At 36.0% G+C, this 23,046-nt stretch overlaps 1 protein-coding gene across 2 annotated transcripts in view; it reads right to left on the bottom strand.

Annotated features, from left to right (window-relative positions):
• Positions 1-12,482: 12,482 nt before the first annotated feature.
• LOC307162793 (nuclear GTPase SLIP-GC-like) overlaps positions 12,483-23,046 on the bottom strand; it is a 45,528-nt gene continuing 34,964 nt past the window's right edge. For both annotated transcript variants that reach the window (XM_079878419.1, XM_079878420.1), the window contains 14 exons: positions 22,854-23,045; positions 22,522-22,719; positions 22,166-22,344; positions 21,942-21,975; positions 21,609-21,692; positions 21,446-21,527; positions 21,227-21,345; positions 20,964-21,128; positions 20,706-20,869; positions 20,326-20,437; positions 16,851-16,959; positions 16,622-16,755; positions 16,382-16,466; positions 12,483-13,843 (listed from right to left, as the gene is read on the bottom strand). In XM_079878419.1, the coding sequence (XP_079734545.1) occupies positions 13,782-13,843; positions 16,382-16,466; positions 16,622-16,755; positions 16,851-16,959; positions 20,326-20,437; positions 20,706-20,869; positions 20,964-21,128; positions 21,227-21,345; positions 21,446-21,527; positions 21,609-21,692; positions 21,942-21,975; positions 22,166-22,344; positions 22,522-22,719; positions 22,854-23,045 (1,719 nt within the window). In that variant the 3' untranslated portion in view covers positions 12,483-13,781. The remainder of the gene's footprint in view (positions 13,844-16,381; positions 16,467-16,621; positions 16,756-16,850; positions 16,960-20,325; positions 20,438-20,705; positions 20,870-20,963; positions 21,129-21,226; positions 21,346-21,445; positions 21,528-21,608; positions 21,693-21,941; positions 21,976-22,165; positions 22,345-22,521; positions 22,720-22,853; position 23,046) is intronic.

Below are 23,046 nucleotides of genomic sequence, written 5' to 3' on the forward strand. Positions count from 1 at the left end.
TTACCTTAATGGCAACAAAAATTTTTTTTTTTTATAAAACATAAACAGTTTTTATAACAAACATAAACATTTACTTTAATAACCAAAAGTAACACATTATAGCAAAAAAAAAAAAAAAAAAAAAAAAAAAAAAATCAGTCATAGCCTACTTGAGTTTCTTGCTTTAGAAAAATGTTTACTCTAAATAATTATGAAGGTAGGGTTAAAGGAGCATTGCGTAGGTTCTGAAATTTCTAACGGTTACTGACACCAGTGGCCGTTAGAGGAACTGCAGCCAGTCTCATGCTCGTTCTCCGTGCGCACACGCGTCGCTCATACGAGCATGACCACATCAACCAGGGTTGCCGCAGCAACCACTGACGGCTCATAGAGATTCACCAGCATAATGTTTGAGGTAAGAAAACACCATTTGAAAACACTACCGATTGCCGCTGCTTACTAATAATGGCTGCCGTGCCGTACGGATGTAAGCCCAAGTAGACAAGAACGCGCATGACGTCACATTTTGTGAATTTTCGCGCCGATTCGGGCCCGACTCCTCCACACACAATTGAGCCTACAGGCTGTTAGAGGCAACCGTGGTGGACAGTCAAGGTGTCATTCTTTTTATTACATCATGGTTGGCCCATACATGTACAAATGAAAACTCTATCTTAAAGATTTTTTTAAGTAAAAACCTCCACATAGCTCCTTTAAATTTGCCAAATGTTTTTTTTTTTTTTTTTTTTTTATAGAGATTTTTTTTGTGTGGTTTGTTTCGGGAAAGAAAGAAAGAAAGAAAGAAAGAAAGAAAGAAAGAAAGAAAGAAAGAAAGAAAGAAAGAAAGAAAGAAAGAAAGAAAGAAAATCAATTCAAGACTTTATTACTACAGACACAACATTTTAACACAACTTAATTAACTCTTAATATTAAGTTGTAGAATTCAGATAACTTTAAGCAGCAGAATAATTGGAGGGAAGAGTTACCTTGTATCTCTCAGGATAAAACACTGCCGTCAGTTCAGCTGTCTGGTTGAACAGTGAGTAAGACGTCTGACGTTAGATTTGCTTAATAGACTCACTCTTGGGTGTGGACTTATTAAATCGCAGTACCAATTGAACATTCTGTGTTTTAAAGGGATAGTTTACATTCTGTCATCATTGTTTGGACCCCAACATTCTTAAAAACCGTTAAACTTTAGGGAGTTATCATGCTTTTAACTTTACTGTTCCAAATAAGTTCCTTCTGAAGGATTTGGGAATACTTGAGTCATTACTAGTGGGTTACCATTACCTTATACTATACATTATGAATTATTCACATTAATTATGTACCAGTATACAGTAGTTCGTAGTAGTCCTCTGGGAGGTTTGAAAAAATTAGTAGTTACTGATTAGCTAATAGTGAACTACCACATTCAACTGAGCACTATTACTTACTAATTCATTATCCAGAGTTTCTTGTTAGTTAATAGTAGTTGCTAGTGTTAATAATGTGTTACTCATTTGTTCCTGTGTTTATTAATGATGGAACAGTATTCTAAAGTGTTACTGATTAGTTTAATGTAACAGAGAAAATTAAGTGAAATCACATGAAGAAGCTATAAACACAGAGTTGGATATCAGTATATCTTCATTAGATCTTCATTATTGTATAGATAAAGTGTTAAGTCCCCAGTCTAGGGTCAGGGAAAATAACAAAAATAGCCTAAAGTGTTCTATACATCAAAACTGCTTGTATTCTCTTTTATATATATATTTAAAACCACCATCACTACAAATCAAAGAAGCAGCAAATTGGCTTTGGGGTTGGATCAAGGCCAAAATAACAAACAAAAAAAGAAAACTTTTACAGAAGTACACTGAATTTATTACATTAGCAACAACAATAATCACAGTCAACTACACTCTCTTCAGCTTCCCACACGGAAATTAGCATCTCTGTCACTTTTAAAAGACGCAGAGTTCAATCTCAGCCAACCACGGTGCACCCTGGTCCGTTCATATAGGCGGGGCAACCTGCGAGAATGACAGACAGAGGGAGAGAAAGAGTGAGAGAGACAAACATCAGTAACAATATACATCTTGCGATGTAACAACAGGCTTCAGATCTGTGATCATTCAAGAAAGGAATGTTACATTTTGTTTTGTGTAGCCTATGTGCACCTCCAGTTTTTGTTTTTTTGTTTTTATGTTGGTGTGCTTATAAATGTTTAAATAAAACTTGATTGCTTGTTAAATATGTTCAGATTTTTGGTTACTTCAACAAACCTCTCATCTCTGTTTGAGGAACAATATGAACAGAATCATTTTGTTGACTCATAGCATGCAAATGTGTTAAACAGAAAGCATCAACAGTGCTCATAAACGGCTGTTGAGTATTCTCACTAGAAACAAGTAGAGGCTTGGACCCAGAAACAGTATCCCTTACATCACGATTTAAAGGAGTTCACCCAAAAATGATTTACTCATGATTTACTCACCCTGAAGTTATCCTAGGTGTATATGACATTCTTCTTTCAGACGAATACAATCAGAGTTATATTAAAAAATATCCTGGCTCTTCCAAGCTTTATAATGGGAGTGAATGGCTGTATGTATTTGGAAGTCCATCAAATTGTATCCATTCATGATCATGATTAAAGTGCTCCACGCGTCTGTTACTGTTGTCTGGCAGATTTTCACAGTTGAACTCTAGTCATTTCAATAGAAATCCAAACAATCTGGAATTTCAAATTTGCTGGCTTGACCAACAGAAGGCTGCTTCAAAGTGACTTGTGTGAGTTTAATAGGCTACATTACATCATGACACTATTAACAATGGACAATTGACAATTAAACCTTGTGCATCAATTAAAAAAAGTTACACATATCCATAGTGGACAAAAATGTCAGTGTCAAAAAACTGTCATGAGAGCACAGACTTAAGTTTGGTCTCATTTTAAAGAAGACCCATGGCAAATTGTTTTTGGAAGTACCAATGTTGGCAACACTTTACTTGAAGGGGTGTGCATAAGACTGACATGACACCTTCATAATCATGACATGACACATGTCATGAATATGAAGGAGGTTTTATGCATGTTTACGTATCATTAAGTGTCATTTGCTCAATTATGACATTTTTAATGCACTGAAAAAAATGATTCATTGACTAGTTGAATTTACTAAAAGAAATTATGTTAATTGGATCCACATAATTGATTTTAGCTACATTTAAACAAATGCATTAAAGGGGGGGTGAAATGCTCATTTTCACTCAATCTCCTGTTAATCTTGAGTACCTATAGAGTAGTATTGCATCCTTCATATCTCCAAAAAGTCTTTAGTTTTATTATATTTATAAAAGAAAGATAGGCTGTACCGAGTCTTTCCGGAAAAAAACGAGCGTCTGGAGGCGGGCCGTGTGGGCGAAGCCAGAGCCATAGAGAGAATCCGTCGATCTGGGCTTTGTTTATAAAACATTCATCGTCGAAATGCAGGGAACAAACAGTCTACACAACTCGTTTCTGCATCCACTGTTCCTAACGCTGGGTTCTTTGGTAAGCTTTCCCTCACCAAAAACACTTTGGAGACACTATGCAGCGCTGCCGATGATTTCCTGTTGAAGCGCGTTGAGGTGCGCGGTCGCGCTTTTCCGGGAGAAATGCTCATATAAGGAGTTCCACTCTGGTCTACGCCATTAGATCCACGGTCAAAAAAAAAACAGCCGAAACTTGTACCAACCCGGAAGTAAGATTTTCGGCACAGAAATTCTCCGTTATTCGTCCAAAATATTTTTAAAAAACTTTGGCCATGTTAAGCATGAGAATCCATCTCTTTAACACTGTAAACAACTCTGAATACATGAAACACCATTGTACCCCCCCTTTAAGCTGAACTTAGTTCAACGTAATGCATTTGTTTAAATGTAGCTAAAATGAATTATGTGGAACCAATTAACATAATTTTTTTAGTAAATTCAACTAAGTCAATAAATCATTTTTTTTCAGTGTGCAAATATGACATTGTTTGAGATGTCTTTGTTATGACAACTTGACATAAACCAATATATCATAACCTGTAAGTGTCTTGGTAATGACAACTTGACATTACCAAGACAACATAAATTGTCATAAATATGTCATAAACATGACATATCAGATTAATTATCAAACTTGAGAAACCACTTAGCTTTATGGGTTAACATTACATTAAACTGCCATGTGGTTGGTTTTGACATTGGCTGTCTTGAGGCCATTATAACTGTGTCATGAATATTTTTCTTGACCTCAACTACAGTGGTACAAATTGAATTTGTCATTAAAATGTCATTTAATGACATTAAGTATTTTCTTAACTACTGAAGCTAAGTAGTTTCTTAAATACTGTGTAGGAATTTCTCCCATCTAGCGGTGAAATTGTATTTTGCATTCAAACGAATAGTGCTCTCTAGCGCCTCGCTTTTTCAAATGCGTGTTGCAACTACGGTAGCCGTTATGTACTTATAGGTTTCAGCTGGTTTCAGTCACGTGACGCTGGCTCTGAACGAAAAAGCGTTGTGGAAACACGTTGAGGTTGCCTAGTGCTTTTTGTCCCTCTCTGCTATTATAGTTTTTCAAGATGGCAGAACGACATGGAAGCCTCCATGGACTTACCCGTCCCATGTAAATAAAGATAAGAAATTCTTTGCTTACGAAGATAAATGAATATGAATAAAGACATTGATTTTAGCTAATACAATACTTAAACTACACAGTGTACCTTAAGTAAGATAATTAATTTATCAAGTTTGATAATTAATTATTGATAATTGATAATTAATCTGCTATGTCATGTTTATGACACATTTATGACAGGTTATGTTGTCTTGGTAATGTCAAGTTATCATTACCAAGACACTGACAGGTTATGATATATCGGTTTATGTCAAGTGTTCATAACAAAGTAATCTCAAACAATGTCATATTTGCATTAAAAATGTTTCCCGTTGGAGAAGTCTTTTATCATAATCACCTCCTCTAGATGGTTTGTTGACCAACTCCACCCCAATATATCTGAGGGCGCTGACATTATGCCCAGCTAGTTTAATCACTTAATTGTCTTTTAATTTCATAAAAAAGAAAAAGAATATAAAAGAAAAGAAAAAATATATAAAGTGTACAACAATCTGTCTAAAGAGGAAAGAGAAGCTGTAATGGATTTGAGTAAGGACAATAGGATTGTGGTACGGCCTGCTGATAAGGGGGGAGCTGTTGTTTTGCAAAATGTGGTGGATTATGAATATGAAATTAAAAGACAATTAAGTGATTTGACATTCTATGAGAAATTATCCTCTGATCCCACTAATAGGTTAAAGATCTGGGTACATTCCCAATTAGAACATCATTTCACCAAGGGCGAGTTTGACAAAAATGCCTTTGAGTTTCTTAAGGTTGATCCCTGTAATTTTCACACTCCCTAAAATACACAAGGGCTTAGATATCCCTCTGAAGGGAAGACCTATTGTCAAGTGGGATTGGTAGCCTAACGGAAAATATATCTGCTTTCGTTGACTTTTTTATTAAATCAGAAGTGGTTACCCTCCCTTCTTATATATGTGACTCTATCGATTTTATTAATTCGTTGAAAACTTTTAATGTTATCTCTGACAACTTGTTGTTGGCCACGTTTGATGTTCAGAGTTTATATACAAATATTCCACATGACGGTGGCCTTGAAGCACTCCAGCATTTTCTCTTTTTAAATCAGGTTGAGCCAAAACCCAGCACTGAGTGTATATTAGACTTGGCTAATATAGTTCTGACCAATAACTTTTTCTGTTTTCAGACGGTAACTATGTGGTAGTTGTGCCCAGTGTTCGTACACGCATAAATGCAAACATTTTAATCATCCGCACACTGGTAGGACATTATCCATTCGCGGTGTCATTACATGCAGCACTACACATTTTATTTTTGTAATTCATTGCCCATGTGGCTTAGCATATGTGGGCAAAACAACGAGAGCACTACGAACCAAAATTAGTGAGCATAGAAGTACCATTAGAACTGGGGATGAGTGTAGTCCAGTGGCCGCTCATTTTAAACTAGCTGGGCATAATGTCAGCGCCCTCAGATATATTGGGGTGGAGTGGGTCAACAAACCATCTAGAGGAGGTGATTATGATAAAAGACTTCTCCAACGGGAAACTTTTTGGATTCACTTTTTAAATACAATGTCTCCTCATGGTCTTAATGAAGAATTTGATAAAAAAAATAAAAAAAAAAACATTCTTAAAAAAACATTCTTATATAAAAAATAAAAAAGACATTTTTGTAATAAATTGTTTGCTGACTACATTTCAGTAGATCTTGTGAATATGTGGGGTATTGTCCTCTAATTATTTGGGGTTGACTTGTATGGAATTGTTTTTTTTTTTTGTTTTTTTTTTATTATTATTATTTTTCTTCTGTGGATAGCTATGTTATGTACTCTTTTGGGGATATTGAGATTTGAAGGGCCCCTTTTTTGAGATGTGTGGGTTTGTGGAGAATATGTATGTTAGTGTTCTCTTAATTGAGTAATGTGTGGGGCTATTAGCTAATTAAACTAATTGATATCACAGGGTGGGTCAGTTGATTGTAAGACCTATATATATCCCTTCATCAAATGTGTCCACCATTTGCCTGAAGAAGACCCAGTAGGGTCGAAACGTTGCATTTTTTAATTAAATATGTGAGCAAAGAGCAGTGTTGCGGACATCACCTTTTTTTCACAAGACTATAAATGGACATTAAAGGCAATACATATAGATATTGTAAGGGGGGTACAGTTTTCAGACCCAGGACCAGATATGAAGAAAGAAGACCAGGAGTCGTGGAGTTCAATCAAATAAGTAGAATTTTACTGAAGAATAGTTTGCAGTTAAATTGGTAGAGCCAGCGTCAAAGTCTCACGAGGAGGTCGCAAGCTAACTCTACCTTACACAAAAATCGTACACCAATTATACCATTTCCAAGGACATGCATTCCATAAACATTCACTTCTGATTGGTCAAGAGATCATTACGTCTAACAATAATCAGCAACAGATAGATAAGTGGGCATATCGTCGTTAATCAGGACTGTTGTCCCCCAACTCCGAGATATACGTCCACAGTGACCTCTCCGGTCCTGAGAGTGGTATCTTTGAATCCATAAATCGCACATCACAGAGTCCAGCACCTGCAAAGAATGCCAAACGCACACACACAACAATAACGAACAACAGTCCTCGTCAAGGCTAAGGAAGGCCTGTGTTCATTATCTAAAAAGCAGCACACCATAACAAACTGATAACACATTTCACTCCTTAGGGAACCAGGAACGACAGTCATCCTTTTTATTCTCTGGAGCAATGCACATGAGGAAATATACTTAACAAACATCATGTTATTCTACGTATAGGTTGACCTTTAACTTAAGCAGGTCGACTAAGAAAGGGGAATACACAACACCGGGGTGCTGAGTCCTTTAAATCACTCTCTGAATCTCAAGAGAGTTATCCTCAAAGGCCCCTGTGAACACAACCCAAGGACATACTTTGGAATGCACCTACAAAAGAATGGTTAAACACTCACAGAAATATATATGTATGATTCATTAAATGAATATAGAAATGATTAGGATAACATGCATATACTTGTTTATTGATTATTGTTGATTAATCATTCAAAAGCATATAATGTAAATGTAAATCTGAAGAGGCAAGGGATTCCGACCCCAACCCTTCAATATTGTACACCTAAAACAACACTAAAACATTTTTTCCTGAATCCTGTGCTTACTTTCAAAGAGCAGACATACTGTAGCCTACATACAGACATTCAATAGTCTTAATTTGACCAATATATTCGTTTTAATAGCTTTTATTTTTGTTTTGTTAATTTGTTATTTTAGAACATAAAGTAACATAAATATATATATATAAAATATAACTATATATATATATATATATATATATATATATATATATATATATATATATAGTTTATATAACTATATATATACTGTGTATATACACTCACCTAAAGGATTATTAGGAACACCTGTTCAATTTCTCATTAATGCAATTATCTAATCAACCAATCGCATGGCAGTTGCTTCAATGCATTTAGGGGTGTGGTCCTGGTCAAGACAATCTACTGAACTCCAAACTGAATGTCAGAATGGGAAAGAAAGGTGATTTAAGCAATTTTGAGCGTGGCATGGTTGTTGGTGCCAGACGGGCCGGTCTGAGTATTTCACAATCTGCTCAGTTACTGGGATTTTCACGCACAACCATTTCTGGTTTACAAAGAATGGTGTGAAAAGGGAAAAACATCCAGTATGCGGCAGTCTTGTGGGCGAAAATGCCTTGTTGATGCTAGAGGTCAGAGGAGAATGGGCCGACTGATTCAAGCTGATAGAAGAGCAACTTTGACTTAAATAACCACTCGTTACAACCGAGGTATGCAGCAAAGCATTTGTGAAGCCACAACACGCACAACCTTGAGGCGGATGGGCTACAATAGCAGAAGACCCCACCGGGTACCACTCATCTCCACTACAAATAGGAAAAAGAGGCTACAATTTGCACGAGCTTACCAAAATTGGACAGTTGAAGACTGGAAAAATGTTGCCTGGTCTGATGAGTCTCGATTTCTGTTGAGGCATTCAGATGGTAGAGTCAGAATTTGGCGTAAACAGAATGAGAACATGGATCCATCATGCCTTGTTAGCACTGTGCAGGCTGGTGGTGGTGGTGTAATGGTGTGGGGGATGTTTTCTTGGCACACTTTAGGCCCCTTAGTGCCAATTGGGCATCGTTTAAATGCCACGGCCTACCTGAGCATTGTTTCTGACCATGTCCATCCCTTTATGACCACCATGTACCCATCCTCTGATGGCTACTTCCAGCAGGATAATGCACCATGTCACAAAGCTCAAATCATTTCAAATTGGTTTCTTGAACATGACAATGAGTTCAATGTACTAAAATGGCCCCCACAGTCACCAGATCTCAACCCATTAGAGCATCTTTGGGATGTGGTGGAACGGGAGCTTCGTGCCCTGGATGTGCATCCCACAAATCTCCATCAACTGCAAGATGCTATCCTATCAATATGGGCCAACATTTCTAAAGAATGCTTTCAGCACCTTGTTGAATCAATGCCACGTAGAATTAAGGCAGTTCTGAAGGCGAAAGGGGGTCAAACACAGTATTAGTATGGTGTTCCTAATAATCCTTTAGGTGAGTGTATACTGTATATATATATATATATATAAAAGTTTTGTTATTGATAGTTTTATTGTTAGTTTTATTGCCCAATGTACAATGTTCACACAGTCCATAAAAAAAAAACACTCCAAATTAATAAATGTAGTATTGTTATGTTTTACTTTTTGCAATAATCTTTCATTTAAAAAACAGATTCAGATCTAGGTGGTTTTCATAAATATAAATATTAGATTTATATCTTTGGAAATATATATATAATAATATATATAAATGGATATATATATATATATATATATATATATATATATATATATATATACACACACATATATATATATATATATATATATATATATATATATATATATATATATATATATATATAAATGGATATTTTATATATATTTATTTATTTATTTATTTATTTATACATAGGCCTATATTTATATATGAAAATGAGCACCTCCTGTGCTCCAATAATAGGATATTCCAGAAACTTTAAAAAAAGCTACTACACTTTACTGTAATATGAATATTGTTACTGAAAGTTTTAAATAAACCTTTCCACTTTAACATTTATGTTTATTTGTGAAAAATTATGATAATTTATTAATTTTATTAAGATTGATTCAATGTTGAGATCTCTAAGTTCTTGAAATAAAAGATCATGCGTGATTTGATTTTATCCACTTTTTATTAGTTTGTTATTTTGTTTGATATTATGTATTAATTTTTTATACATGTTTTAATCTATATTACAGTCTGAATTCCTAAAACAGATTTCTCTGAACCATCACCCACTTTCTCAAAACCTTAAACAAAACCAAATCTTCAAACTACATTCAGAGAACATCTGACTCTTCTGGCAAAAGCAAAACGACTCAAAACCATTTTTATCTGTGATCAAAATCAAACAATACTTTTAGATCATACACACAGTGAGTCAATATTATAAACACTACAGATCATTCGTTAGTCACTACATCAAAAAATGGAGAACACAGCATCCAAAGTATGCAGTTACAGAAAAAAAGTATTGTAAAAAGTAAATAAATTTAGCAATTTTACGTTAAAAAAGTAGGCTATAGTAATTGCAACTAATAAATTGTACACTGTATGTACTGCAAGTATAGTATTATACTGAACATTGTATACATAATGAATGTATGTATATTCAGCACTTACATACTGTAAAAATACAGTAGCCCAACTCCAAAAGCTAAAAAGGTTACAAAAAACTCTACATGAAAAGCATGTTATAGTACACTCAGAAGAGTTGTGCAACTGTAAAATCAAAGTCAAAATCAAAATCAAAGCATCAGTCATGTTGGGTCTGGCCTGAGGACTTTGTCTACATCACAGACATTGACCTTTCTTTACAGTTTTTCACAATTGCTAAGACACATTTCTTGAAACCTTCACCCATTTCCTCACAACATTAAACACAAATCCAAATTTTCAAACTAAACTCTTAAAATCATTGACTCTTGTCAACAATTGCTGTACTCAAAATCAAACAATTCTTTCATATACACATTAATCAATAAAATAAGCATTACAGATCATCTATTAGACACTACATCAAAAAATGGAGTACAGCATCCAGAACGTTACAGAAAATAATAATATTGTATATAGTAAACCATTTTAGCAATTACATAAAAAGTCTAGTAATTGCAACTGATAAGATGAACATATTACTGTATGCAAGTATATAGGCTACATGTTACTGCAAGTATAGTATTTTACTGAATATGAATAGTAGGCCTATTGAGTCTCTGTAAAATTCAGTTCCCCTGCATTATGTTGACTATTAGGGACAAGAAATTGTATTATTTGTCAAATTCGAATTACTTTTTAGTGATTTATGACAGTATGAGTGAGTTTAATTTGTTGATTGATCGATCGTTAATCTAAAACATTAGAGTGAGCACTACGAACGCCCACAAGCGCAGTACAAAGACTTGGGGCAACGTTCTAAAATAATGGTCGCCTTGGAAAAAAAACTCGCTCTGGGGGTTCAGTTAGAATATTTTAAATTTACGCGTGAAAGCGTTAACGACCGAGTTAACAAGTGCATTCTAAGGGCCTGTTCACATATCGCGTCTTTTGCGCGCGCAAGTTCGTTATTTCAAATGTAGGCGCGCGGTATGCGCGCTCATAATGGAAGCGACGCGGTCGCACTGCGACGCGCTCGTTTTTTCCAAGCGCGTCCGCGCCGCATCGAGATAAAAACATCTCAACTTTTCAGAATGCCGCAAGCGCACCGCAGGTCACGTGACCAGAACCAAGCTTAGCAACGACAGACGCCTCCGGAGCGCAACCACCCGAGCACTTTGGAAAAAGGAGAACGCGGCGCTCCTAGCGTTTTCTATGCGTTTTTAGGCGCGATATGTGAACGCCGCCTAATTCTACAGTAGTAGGCCCACCTAACCATAATAGCACTGCGTGCTATACTGCCATCTATTGGAGTTCGCTTGTATTGCATCAAATTAGAAATTATTCTGAACCAAAACTCAAGTGTACTCATTTACTCAAGTGTAATATTTTTTAAAACTCCCTCGCGGGCCAGATGAAAGTGTTCGGCGGGCCGTATATGGAGCCCGGTGCTCCGTCCATCAAAGAAGAGGATAGGGGGCGCTACACTAATAAAGACAATTTGACAACGTATTCTAAAGTGAAAGTTATATCCTTATTAGTTATGGCATTTATTGAGTGATATTTAAGTTTATTGACCAGAATAAGCAAATAATTAATGCTAAACTGCCACAGTACTAATAAAGACAATGTTACCCTTTGTTCTAAAGATAGGTTCTTATTTACACTACTGGTTTTAGTTATTCCGCAACTTGATCTCACGAGAATGTGTATTTTACGTAAAGTGTGGTTCTACAACACATGCATTTACTTACGTTTTCATACAAACATTGTGCTCTGTCTGTAACTTCCGCTGCAGATTCGTTTCAAAGGACTATGTTAAACAAAACTGCACTTTAAAACCTTAAAATTTACATTTCTGTAATTATATTATGTATGTAATTATATTTCTGTATAATCCTTTAACCATTATTTATTATTTATCAAATGCTCATTGGCTCCCACCTGCTTCGTCACAGATTGCGACGTAGGCTACAGTGAAGTGAAGCAGGATACCATTTTCATGGATTAATAACTTAAATTCTGTTCTGTAGCCTACCTACCAAAACTATTATATATCACCATATTGAAATTTTTGTGATTACACTTTTCTGTCCGGTTTTTTTTTTTTTTTTTTTTTTTTTTTTGCCACTCAATAAGAATTGAGGATATAACTTTCACTTTAGATTAGGATTATTCAAATTGGCTTTATAAGTACTGTTTTAATGGCAGTTTAGCATTAATTATTGGTTAATTCTGGTCAATAAACTTAAATATCACTCAATAAGTGCCATAATGAGGATATAACTTTCACTTTAGAATAGGGGGTCAAATTGTCTTTATTACAGTATTTTAGCAATTTATAACTGCAAAACCAGCAGTAATTAAACATAATTACTAGCTTATTGTTCAGTTAACTTAATAGAATGGCACAGAAATATAATTACATCACTACACAAAAATAATACATGGCTTATTAAGTTGTAAATAATAAATAATGGCTAAAAGGCGTTTACTGTACATTCAATTAATCATTATTTACTAAGTTATTTTTGTTATATCAATGTGTATCTTTCAAATGTTTAAACATTTTTAAATAATGGCTAATATGCCCTTACTATGTTAGATTAATCATTAATTACTATTGTGTCTGTGCTTAACTAATATATAATTATGAACAAGTAAATCATTAATTACTAGTTTATTTATGCTTAACTTGCGCATAATTAATGACCCTTAATGTAAGTTAATAGTTAAATACGAGTGTGTTCATGCTTAACTAATGCTTAATTGTGAACAAGTTATTCATGAATTAATGCTTAACTAATGCATTATTCTGGACCCTTAATATAAAGTGTTACAGATTAACTGTCTGCTAGAACCATTTAGATCCTTTTCATTTTCTTCTAAGTGTAGATAAAATACACCAAATATACTTTTTGATATAAAGAAACAAAACAGATGTATTAAAAAAAAAAAAAAAAAAAATTACCATTTTCAAAATGTGAGGCATTCTCTTTCTCTAGTTGTACCAAATATCAATAATGCAAACGTTGGCTTTAAATGCTAAAGATAGAACGAAAAAAACATTTTTTTTTTTTTTTGCTTTGGTTTTGTATTAAAGTTTCAGAATCATCATAAATGTGAATATAATTAAAATCATGCAACCATGGATAAACCCAAAATAACACCTCCAACAAACAAATATGATATGAAAAAGAAGACTATTACACCGCAATTTAAAGCAAGATTATCAGTTTTGACTGAATAAGTGATGCATACAATTATTTCATCATCAAGCAATTGAAAAATTATGTCCATAAATGATATGAAGTCTGATGCTAATATTTGTAACCATTTATTATAACCTATTTAACCTTTACTGACCTTAAAAAAAAAATTTAAAAAAAAGACTGCTAAGTGACCCATGTCACTTCTCTGAAGTGTTCAGTCTTGATCTGAGAGTTGCACTGACAGTCTTTTCAACATTTCAACCTCACTAGAGACATCTGGGGGGGATGACACATTTTAGCTGATGTATAGTTTACATTGGTTTGCAGTGGCCCCAAAAAGTTTTTGTACACTGTAAACCCTAATGCTTAAAATAATTAATTGGTTTGAGTAGGACAAACTTAAATTAAACTAATTAGTTCAGTCAAATTAACTTTAATGAGTATAAACTCTTTCTTTTGCTTTCAAGTTCACAGAACTGATATTTTAAGTAAACTCGTTGTTTTGAGTTTTATGGAATTATTTATTTTAATTTAGACAAACTTAAGATTAACTGAAACTGGGCTGGGATTTTTGTTTCCCAGCATGCTTTGCCGATGACACTCGAAAGGGAGATTAAATGTTAAAATTAAGTGTAATAACATGTTTGTTTGTTTTTTTGTGCAAGATTATTGTTAAGTGGGAGATTAGTGACTAATGTTTTGTTATGCTAATTTAGAAGAATTTCTGTTAATGTTGATTTTAGAGCATGCGGCTTGGTTTGAGAATAATGTTAAAAATGTTCATGTTGAGGTTACATGGAAAAAAATTCCAATTAAATTAAATCATCTGGTACCAAGGTCTTTGGCATATTTAACTGTGTTCAGTTTGACAACCACAAGGGCCTTTCACAACCCTATAGGTACTAGTTAAGCAACTTGAACTTTAACTTGTGGTTAGCACTTCTTTTAACTCTGGGTTAAAAACACGTCATGTCATGGGGGGCTTCTGTCACAGATCACCCTAGCCACTATCCTCAGCATCCCTCTTGAGCTCCACCTGCACATCATCTACAATCAATCACACCTGCACCTCATCATCACCTTCATTGCCTCCTCTATAAAGACACACTCCTCACCACAGTTCCTTGTCGCAACCTTGTTTGTTCGTTTGCGTGATGTGGAATCATCTCCCTGTCTTCAGCTATCTCCCTGTCTCCTGTCCCTAGCGATCTCCCTGTCTCCAGCGATCTCCTTGTCTCCTGTCCCTAGCGATCTCCCTGTCTACAGCGATATCCCTGTCTCCTGCGATCTCCCTGTTTCCAGCACCTTCCTCAATCACCCTTTGAACTCCATTACCCTGCTCACCTCATCACAACCTTTGTCATCAATAAATATCTACCACACAAGCCTCAATGAGGATACGAAGGCACACCTGCCCGGTATAGGACCTCAAAAATATTTTGAGGCTTATGTGGAGTGGGTGTTGGCCAGCTGTGAGTCACTGTTCACCATCGGCAATCCCAGCAATGGTGAACTCACTGCCATTCCAGAGCCTTGTTCCATTGAGACCACCCTTCTGGAGCCTCATCCCACCAAGACCGCCATTCCAGAGCCTCGTCCCAATATGGCCACCGCCATTCCAGAGCCTTGTCTCAAGATAGCCGCCGTGCCAGAGCCCTCGTCTAAGAGGGCATATACCCTCAATGCCGGCTCCGTCCTGGATGCCTGAAGGGCCGTCTCCGCCCTGGCCGCCTGAACCAGCACCGGACCAGGGCGGTCCCCTCTCCCACCCCAGAGATGTTATATGGCGCGAGGACGCGCCTTCTGGGATGGGGGGCTTCTGTCACAGATCACCCTAGCCACCATCAATCACACCTGCACCTCATCATCACCCTCATTACCTCCTCTATAAAGACACACTCCTCACCACAGTTCCTTGTCCTTCCTTGTTTGTTCGTTTGTGTGATGTGGACTCATCTCCCTGTCTTCAGTCTCCACCGATCTCCCTGTCTCCTGCGATCTCCCTGTCTCCAGCTCCTTCCTCGATCAACCTTTGAACTCCACTACCCTGCTCATCTAATCACGTCCTTTGTTATCAATAAATATCACTATTCACCATCATTCTTCCTCTCCTGAGTCCATATCCGTAACAGACACATGTTGTATAGACCTTATGCGCCAGAGAAACAAGGGCGCCGCCATCTTTAGAATATTGTCTTTTAACTTCCGTTTTTGTGGTCACGCTGTATATTTCTATGGCATTGCTGTCCAGGAGTATAGCTTTTGAAGTGGATTTACTTGATGTAAAGTTAACAAAAGTTATCATGAGGACTGTGATGTTTAAAGCAGATGACTTAACAAATGTCAGTCGACCGGAAATATTTTAAAACGAGCCGTTCATTAATAAACGCAGAATCGCTGTGAAAATACAGACCGGAAGTCAAAAGACAACGAGCGCAGCGCTGAAAATGGGCGGAGCTACATAAGGTCTATTGATCCAGTCAGTAATAATATCACACATAGTAAGAACATTTACTCTGTGTTACAAAAACAGTTTGAAATCATTACTAACTATGTTGAATGTGATTCTGTTGCTTTAGAATTTGCTAATTAATTTCAAATGTATTTGTTATATCGGTTACATTTTAAGTGATATGTTTTATGTTCTGTAAAATAAAAGCTACTTGGTTTAAAGTTTTTAAAGAAGGTTTAATTTTGATTTTCATTCAGAATTTTTCATTCTAAGTATCCAAATACTTTTTAGGGCCAACTATTGCAAAAGATTAAGCACTGCATTTCACTCAATAAATATAACAAGAAATAGTTCCAACTTACCCAAAAGGGTGATTTTTCTTCTTTGTGCAAATGAATGTTGGATTGATGTCTTTAACACATCTTCAAGGTTTTTCTTTATGTAGTCCTTTACAAGAAACATCAAAGACAAAATATGTTTTAGAAAAAAACAGTACACATGTAAACAATGTATGTGTATATGCGTGTGTGTGTGTGTGTGTGTGTGTGTGTGTGTGTGTGTGTGTGTGTGTGTGTATGCATGTGCGCGTGCGCGCAAAATACCATCAATTCATCTGACTGCTTAAGCACTTCCTGTTTTGCATTTTCAAACATTAAACTTTTCAATGTGTCAATAGCATCCAGTAGCTTTGTCTGCCTCCTCTTCATGGATCCTTCTCCTGTTTCCTGGGCAGCTTCTAAAATGAACAATATTCCATTAAAATAAAATAGAATCTGACTTATTTATCAAACTTAGTTCGTGGTTATGTATTTTTTTTACACATTGACTCACCTTCATAGTGTGGGGCCATTGCAGTCTTAATGGTTTCTTGGATTGATGTGTAGATTTTCTTCTTTCTATTAACAACTTCTTCTTTGAGTGTTTTTTTCTGTTTTTCTTCCTTTATAAAGGGTAATAAATTCATCATGTAATAATTATGGTTCAGTATTAAAATGTCAGCACAGTTTCACAATGGAAATATCATGCTTCAGCCTTCTCAAGGTAGATAAATAGTGTACATTTCCTGGGACATATGCAGGCTGTTAGCTGGAGGCTACACCATCACCAGATGACCTGATGTTCACGATCTAAGTTGCACTGGTATTTGATCAATTGACAACCTGTGCCATATTAAAATGGTCTCTGCATAAAACAAAATGCATCTGATTTGTAATTAAAGGGATGGTTCGGAGTAAAATCAACCTAGGGTCCTTTGCACCATGACCTCGAGCAAAACACCTCCCCAGAAGCCTTTTTTCCCTTGATCAAACATTATTAAAGTTAGAGATTATTTAGAAATATCAGCCGAATGGCTTAGTGCAGGCGCTAATGGATCCTATGATGTATCTCGTAAATTACCCCACTAATAATGCCCAGAATGGTACCAAACTTCTACAGTAGTACAAATAGGTTCTGTACTCATAAAACGAGGCATTGGAAAGTTTGCAAGTACATCAGGAGTTTATTTAAATAACACTTGCCTGACGGCTCATGCTACCGCTAACCCGGACGTCAACGTCACTTCAGTGATTTGGGAAAAGCACGTAAAAGTCATGGCAGAAAGCGATGCATAAGGATGTAGTGTAACATACAGTAATAATACAGTAGCATGAGCCGTCAGGCAAGTGTTATTTAAATGAACTCCTGATGAACTTACAAACTTTCCAATGCATCGTTTTATGAGTACAGAACCTATTTGTACTTCTGTAGACACCCATACTGAAAATTCAAACTCTGAAGCAGTGTTTATTTTTGAAAATGTATTTTTCTAATAATTAACTTGACAGTTTGAGGTGTGAGTGTGTGCAGTTTACGCTGTAGAACAAAATGTTACCACAAGTTTTATTTCACTCATAAATTGAAAAACTTCATTATAAAACCCCATAGGAAAATCTTGAAGTAATCAGTGGCGAATTAGTCTTCCAGGCTCTGATGTCATGCTTGCACCTCTCTATTGCTACATGTTGCATCTTGTTTCAGATTTCACAGATGATGGAGTAATAGATTCCGCTAATGAATCTATTTGAGTTGGAATTCATTTTGAAATATTATAGCTCATTTACATCAATATTATAGCTCGTTTACAGTTTTTCTTTTAAAAGTAGCATTTTTGTTAGGCTCCTATGTATAATTTTCTACCTAAGTACCAGTACTTCTGATTTGACTGAGGCTGGGATTTAGCGGGTTTGAGGTGAAAGTAGAGGCTTTTATGCACCGGAACCCTTCACATACATACATACATATATAAGTGCATCCGGAAAGTATTCACACAGCGCTTTACTTTTTCCACATTTTGTTATGTTACAGCCTTATTCCAAAATGGATTCAATTCATTTTCCTCAATCTTCTACAAACAATACATCATAATGACAATGTGAAAGAAGTTTGTTCGAAATCTTTGCAAATTTATTACAAATAAAAAATGAAAAAAATCACATGTATTCATAGCCTTTGCTCAATACTTTGTATCAGCACCTTTGTCACCAATTACAGTCTCAATACTTTTTGAGTATGATGCTACAAGCTTGCCACACCTATTTTTGGGCAGTTTCTCCCATTCTTCTTTGAAGAACCTCTCAAGCTCCATTAGGTTGGATGGAGAGCGTCGGTGCACAGCCATTTTCAGATCTCTCCAGAGATGTTCAATCGGGTTCAAGTCTGGGGTCTGGCTGGACCACTCAAGGATATTCAGAGTGTTGTCCCGTAGCCACTCCTTTGCTATCTTGGCTGTGTGCTTAGGGTCGTTGTCCTGTTGGAAGATGAACTGTCGCCCCAGTCTGAGGTCCAGAGTGCTCTGGAGCAGGTTTTCATCAAGGATGTTTCTGTGCATTGCTGCATTCATCTTGCCCTCGATCCTGACTAGTCTCCCCGTTCCTGCCGCTGAATAACATCCCTATGCATGATGCTGCCACCACCATGCTTCACTGTAGGGATGGTATTGGTCAGGTGATGAGCAGTGCCTGGTTTCCTCCAGACATGACGCTTGCCATTCAAGCCAAAGAGTTCAATCTCTTTTTCATCATGGTCTGAGAGTCCTTCAGGTGCCTTTTGGCAAACTCCAGGAGGGCTGTTATGTGCCTTCTACTGAGTAGTGGCTTCCCTCTGGCCATTCTACAGGGCTGATTGGTGGAGTTCTGCAGAGATGGTTGTTCTTCTGGAAGGTTCTCCTCTCTCCACAGAGAAACGCTGGAGCTCTGTCAGAGTGATCATCAGGTTCTTGGTCACGTCTATGACCAAGGCCCTTCTACTCGATCGCTCAGTTTGGTCGGGTGGCCAGCTCTAGGAAGAGTCTTTTGTATGGTTCCAAACTTCTTCCATTTATGGATGATGGAGGCCACTGTGCTAATTGGGAACTTCAATGCTGCAGAAATGTTTCTGCACCCTTCCCCATGTCTGTGCCTCGATACAATCCTCTTGGAGGTCTACAGACAACTCCTTAGACGTCATGGCTTGGTTTGTGCTCTAACATGCACTTCTTCTCCTTCTTTTTTGGGTTTTAACAGCAACTTGCATCCTTGACATTGCATTACTGCAATCTTCTGGTTCTAGTTATATCCCATAAAGTTTAGTCATCATATTTTTGTCATTAGTCCCGTTTTAGTCAGAAAGCAAATTAAATATTTCATTCCTTGTTCACCCCCATTATATGAAGAATGCTATTTAATTTAGAATGCCCTGTTCTTAATCTGGTTACAATAGTCTTTTTTTTTTTTAACTAGCATGCACTGTTAACTGTGGGACCTTATATAGACAGGCATGTGCCTTTCCAAATTATGTCCAATCAACTGAATTTACCACAGGTGGACTCAATCAAGTTGTAGAAACATCTCAAGGATGATCAGTTGAAACAGGATGCACATGAGCTCAATTTTCAGTGTCATGGCAAAGGCATGAATACTTATGTATATGTGATTTTTTTGGAACAATTTTAAACAAACTTCTTTCAGTTTGTCATTATGGGGTATTGTTTGTAGAATTTTGAGGAAAATAATGAATTTAATCCATTTTGGAATAAGGCTGTAACATAACAAATTGTGGAAAAAGTGAAGCACTTTGAATACTTTCTGAATGCACTGTATACAGTGTGTGTGTGTGTGTGTGTGTGTGTGTGTGTGTGTGTGTGTGTGTGTGTGTGTGTGTGTGTGTGTGTGTGTGTGTGTGTGTGTGTGTGTTGTTACTATGATGATGCAAACAGCTTCAAAAATAATTCACCATATTTTATTTACTGGGTAGGTATCACAATACAGTACACATACAGGCCACTCACCTGTGCTTTGATGAAGTTTAGCATGGGAGATAAGGAGTGAGCACTGTCACTACTAATGATAGTAAACTTATCGATCAGTTCTTGCACTGATAACCCTGTTTTGGCACTGGTACTGGAGATGAGAGAAATCAAGAGAAAATATTTTGAGGAGTCAAACTACTGGCCAACATTGTAATATTTCCTTTAGTGCTTAATGCAAATGTTTACCACCCGACGTTTACCCGGGCTTGATTGTTAATGCTGTGTGTTGTTACCTAGATTATTCATAATTTTCTCTTCAGTGATACTTGTTATTAACATTTTGCAGATTCAATCAGGTGATGTAAACTTATAATCACAACTGCATATTGCTATGAATGGAATTACAGTGTGGAACTTACGGAAATATTGAGCTGAATACCACATCAATGTTTTCATACATGTGCTTGGTCAAACACTCATTTAGATCTAGAACTGTATTCCATGCTTTTGATCTGTGCCGTCCTCCATTTATGCATAATGCTTGAAGGATTTTATGGAATCCCCCGTGACCATGAGGCAAATACTTAATACATAAGAGAAAACTACATTTAAACCGTTCAGATAATGGTAAATAAAATTGTTAAAGTACACTTTTACAACAACTGAATCACACTCACAGGTGATATTATCTCTTCTGCATCTCGACATGACAATTTAGATTTTTCTACTCCATTTGAGAGTCTCTGAGAGAGCATACGGCGAAGCATGTCGAACTGACAATCTAGCTTTTCCAGTGCCTTCTCTAGACTCCTCTCCAACACATTGTGGACCTCTGTCTCAGCCTAGGACACACACATACAATCTCTTAATTACTCAAAAATGGTTATTAACAGCTTGCAATAACACAATCATGTGGATTGATAATAATATTGACTCTTACTATTGTTTTGCTTTGGATCAAGGATATAACTGCCTCTGCCTCAGCAACACAACCTCTGTTTAGGTCTTTGTTAATTCTCTTGTTCATATTCTTCAGAACGTCTCGCAACTTTGGGATTTCTATGGACCATTTGGAGAATTTTAAACAAGTATGTAATTTGGTTTTTATTTGGCAAATAAAATCTAAGCAAATATGACATTTCTCGTGTTGATACTTTACCTGTGTCATCAGCTTTCAAGCCTAACTTGTGTTGAAAAAATGCCTTGGAGCTTACAGTAAAAACCTTTATATCCATTTCTTTCTATGACAAATAATAACGAAATTACACAAGTCAATATAGTAGGTTAAATGCAAAAATTATATCAATGCAAAATTAAAATACCTTGATGTGGGAATTTTCAAACGTTTTCAATATTGTTTTCTTAGCCTGATCATTTCTGTGAAGTATGCACTTTGTTGTCAGATCCTGAATAAGAATCAACAAAAGTGCTATTTGTTAGTAACTGTTTGGATAAAATGAAACTAGTTAAAATACTAGATCAAAATATACTAGATTTAAGTTGCAATCTCACAATTAAACCAACAATCTCAAAGTTGCAACAGTTTCTACAATAAACAAAAAATTGGTAAAAAAAATCATGTCAATCACCATTATATATATTAGACTATAGAGTTCATTTGTTTATAAAGAAATTCGAGGGGAAAAAAAATATACCTCATCATCCTCTGGTATTTTGTCTCCCAGAACACTAAAACACAAAAAATATAAATGAGTTGAGAAGGGTTTTTTTTTTTTTTTTTTTTTTTTTTTTCATGACAATACAACCAACCACTTTTTAGTACACTTTTTGCACTTTTTTCTTGTTTTCCTTTTTTTTTTTTTTTTAAAGTTAATGCTTTTGCCCAAGCAGTTTGTGACACAGATCTTCTAATTCTGACCTATTATATTCTTCTGGCTCAATATTGTCGCTCTTGGTGCAGATAAAATGAATATCTCTGCATTCCCCTGCTTGCATTATGTCTTTAGTGCAATACTTTAATATCTCCCAGGTATCTTTGCTGGTGACAGCACGACTCATATCACTTAAAATCCACACTGAAGAGCAGTCTCTTAGTTTCTGTGGAATAAAAAATATATACAGTAATCAAATTGAAATAAACAAGAGTTAAAATGCATGTAGTAGAGTATAACTGCTTTAGATGTATTCCACTGTTTAAATAATGTTTAAAATAGTTTATAAATGTTATTGTTGTTTTAATAAAAGCATTTAAAAAGAGTGCATTGTCATATTTACAGATTTCCACATTTCATCTCTAATCTTGTTGCAGTCTCCAGTCCCAGGAAGATCAACAAGGGTAATATGCTCCAGAAGCTCATGACAATCTGGAATTTTGATTGTCACACACTTCACAAGTGGCCAGTACCAGCCACCAGAAACTGCCCCCGGACTATATTGTATGTAATGTTGTAACTGTCTGGCAAAGTCAGAAGCCTGATAAAGAAGGATATTACTGATTAAGTTATGCATTCACTAAAATCAAATTCAGAAAGTGTAATGTTTACATTCATTACTTGCCTGTTTAAATAATCAAATGTAACATTATGCATAGGTCTCCTAAAACTTACATTACTGGAGGACAAATGGTTGGTAATTTCTGCGAATTTGTCATCATTCTTAAGGTCCTCAAATGTTCTCTTTTCTGCATTTTCTCCATACAGCGCAGTGATCTTTTCTCTAGTATCATTAGTTAAGTTTTTATTCTCTTCATCACTCTCTGTGCTTAAAGCAAAAAGATTTTTGAGGTGACTCTCCCAATTC

This window comes from Squalius cephalus (genome assembly GCF_949319135.1).
Source record: "Squalius cephalus genome assembly, chromosome: 8".
NCBI classification, from domain to species: domain Eukaryota; kingdom Metazoa; phylum Chordata; class Actinopteri; order Cypriniformes; family Leuciscidae; genus Squalius; species Squalius cephalus.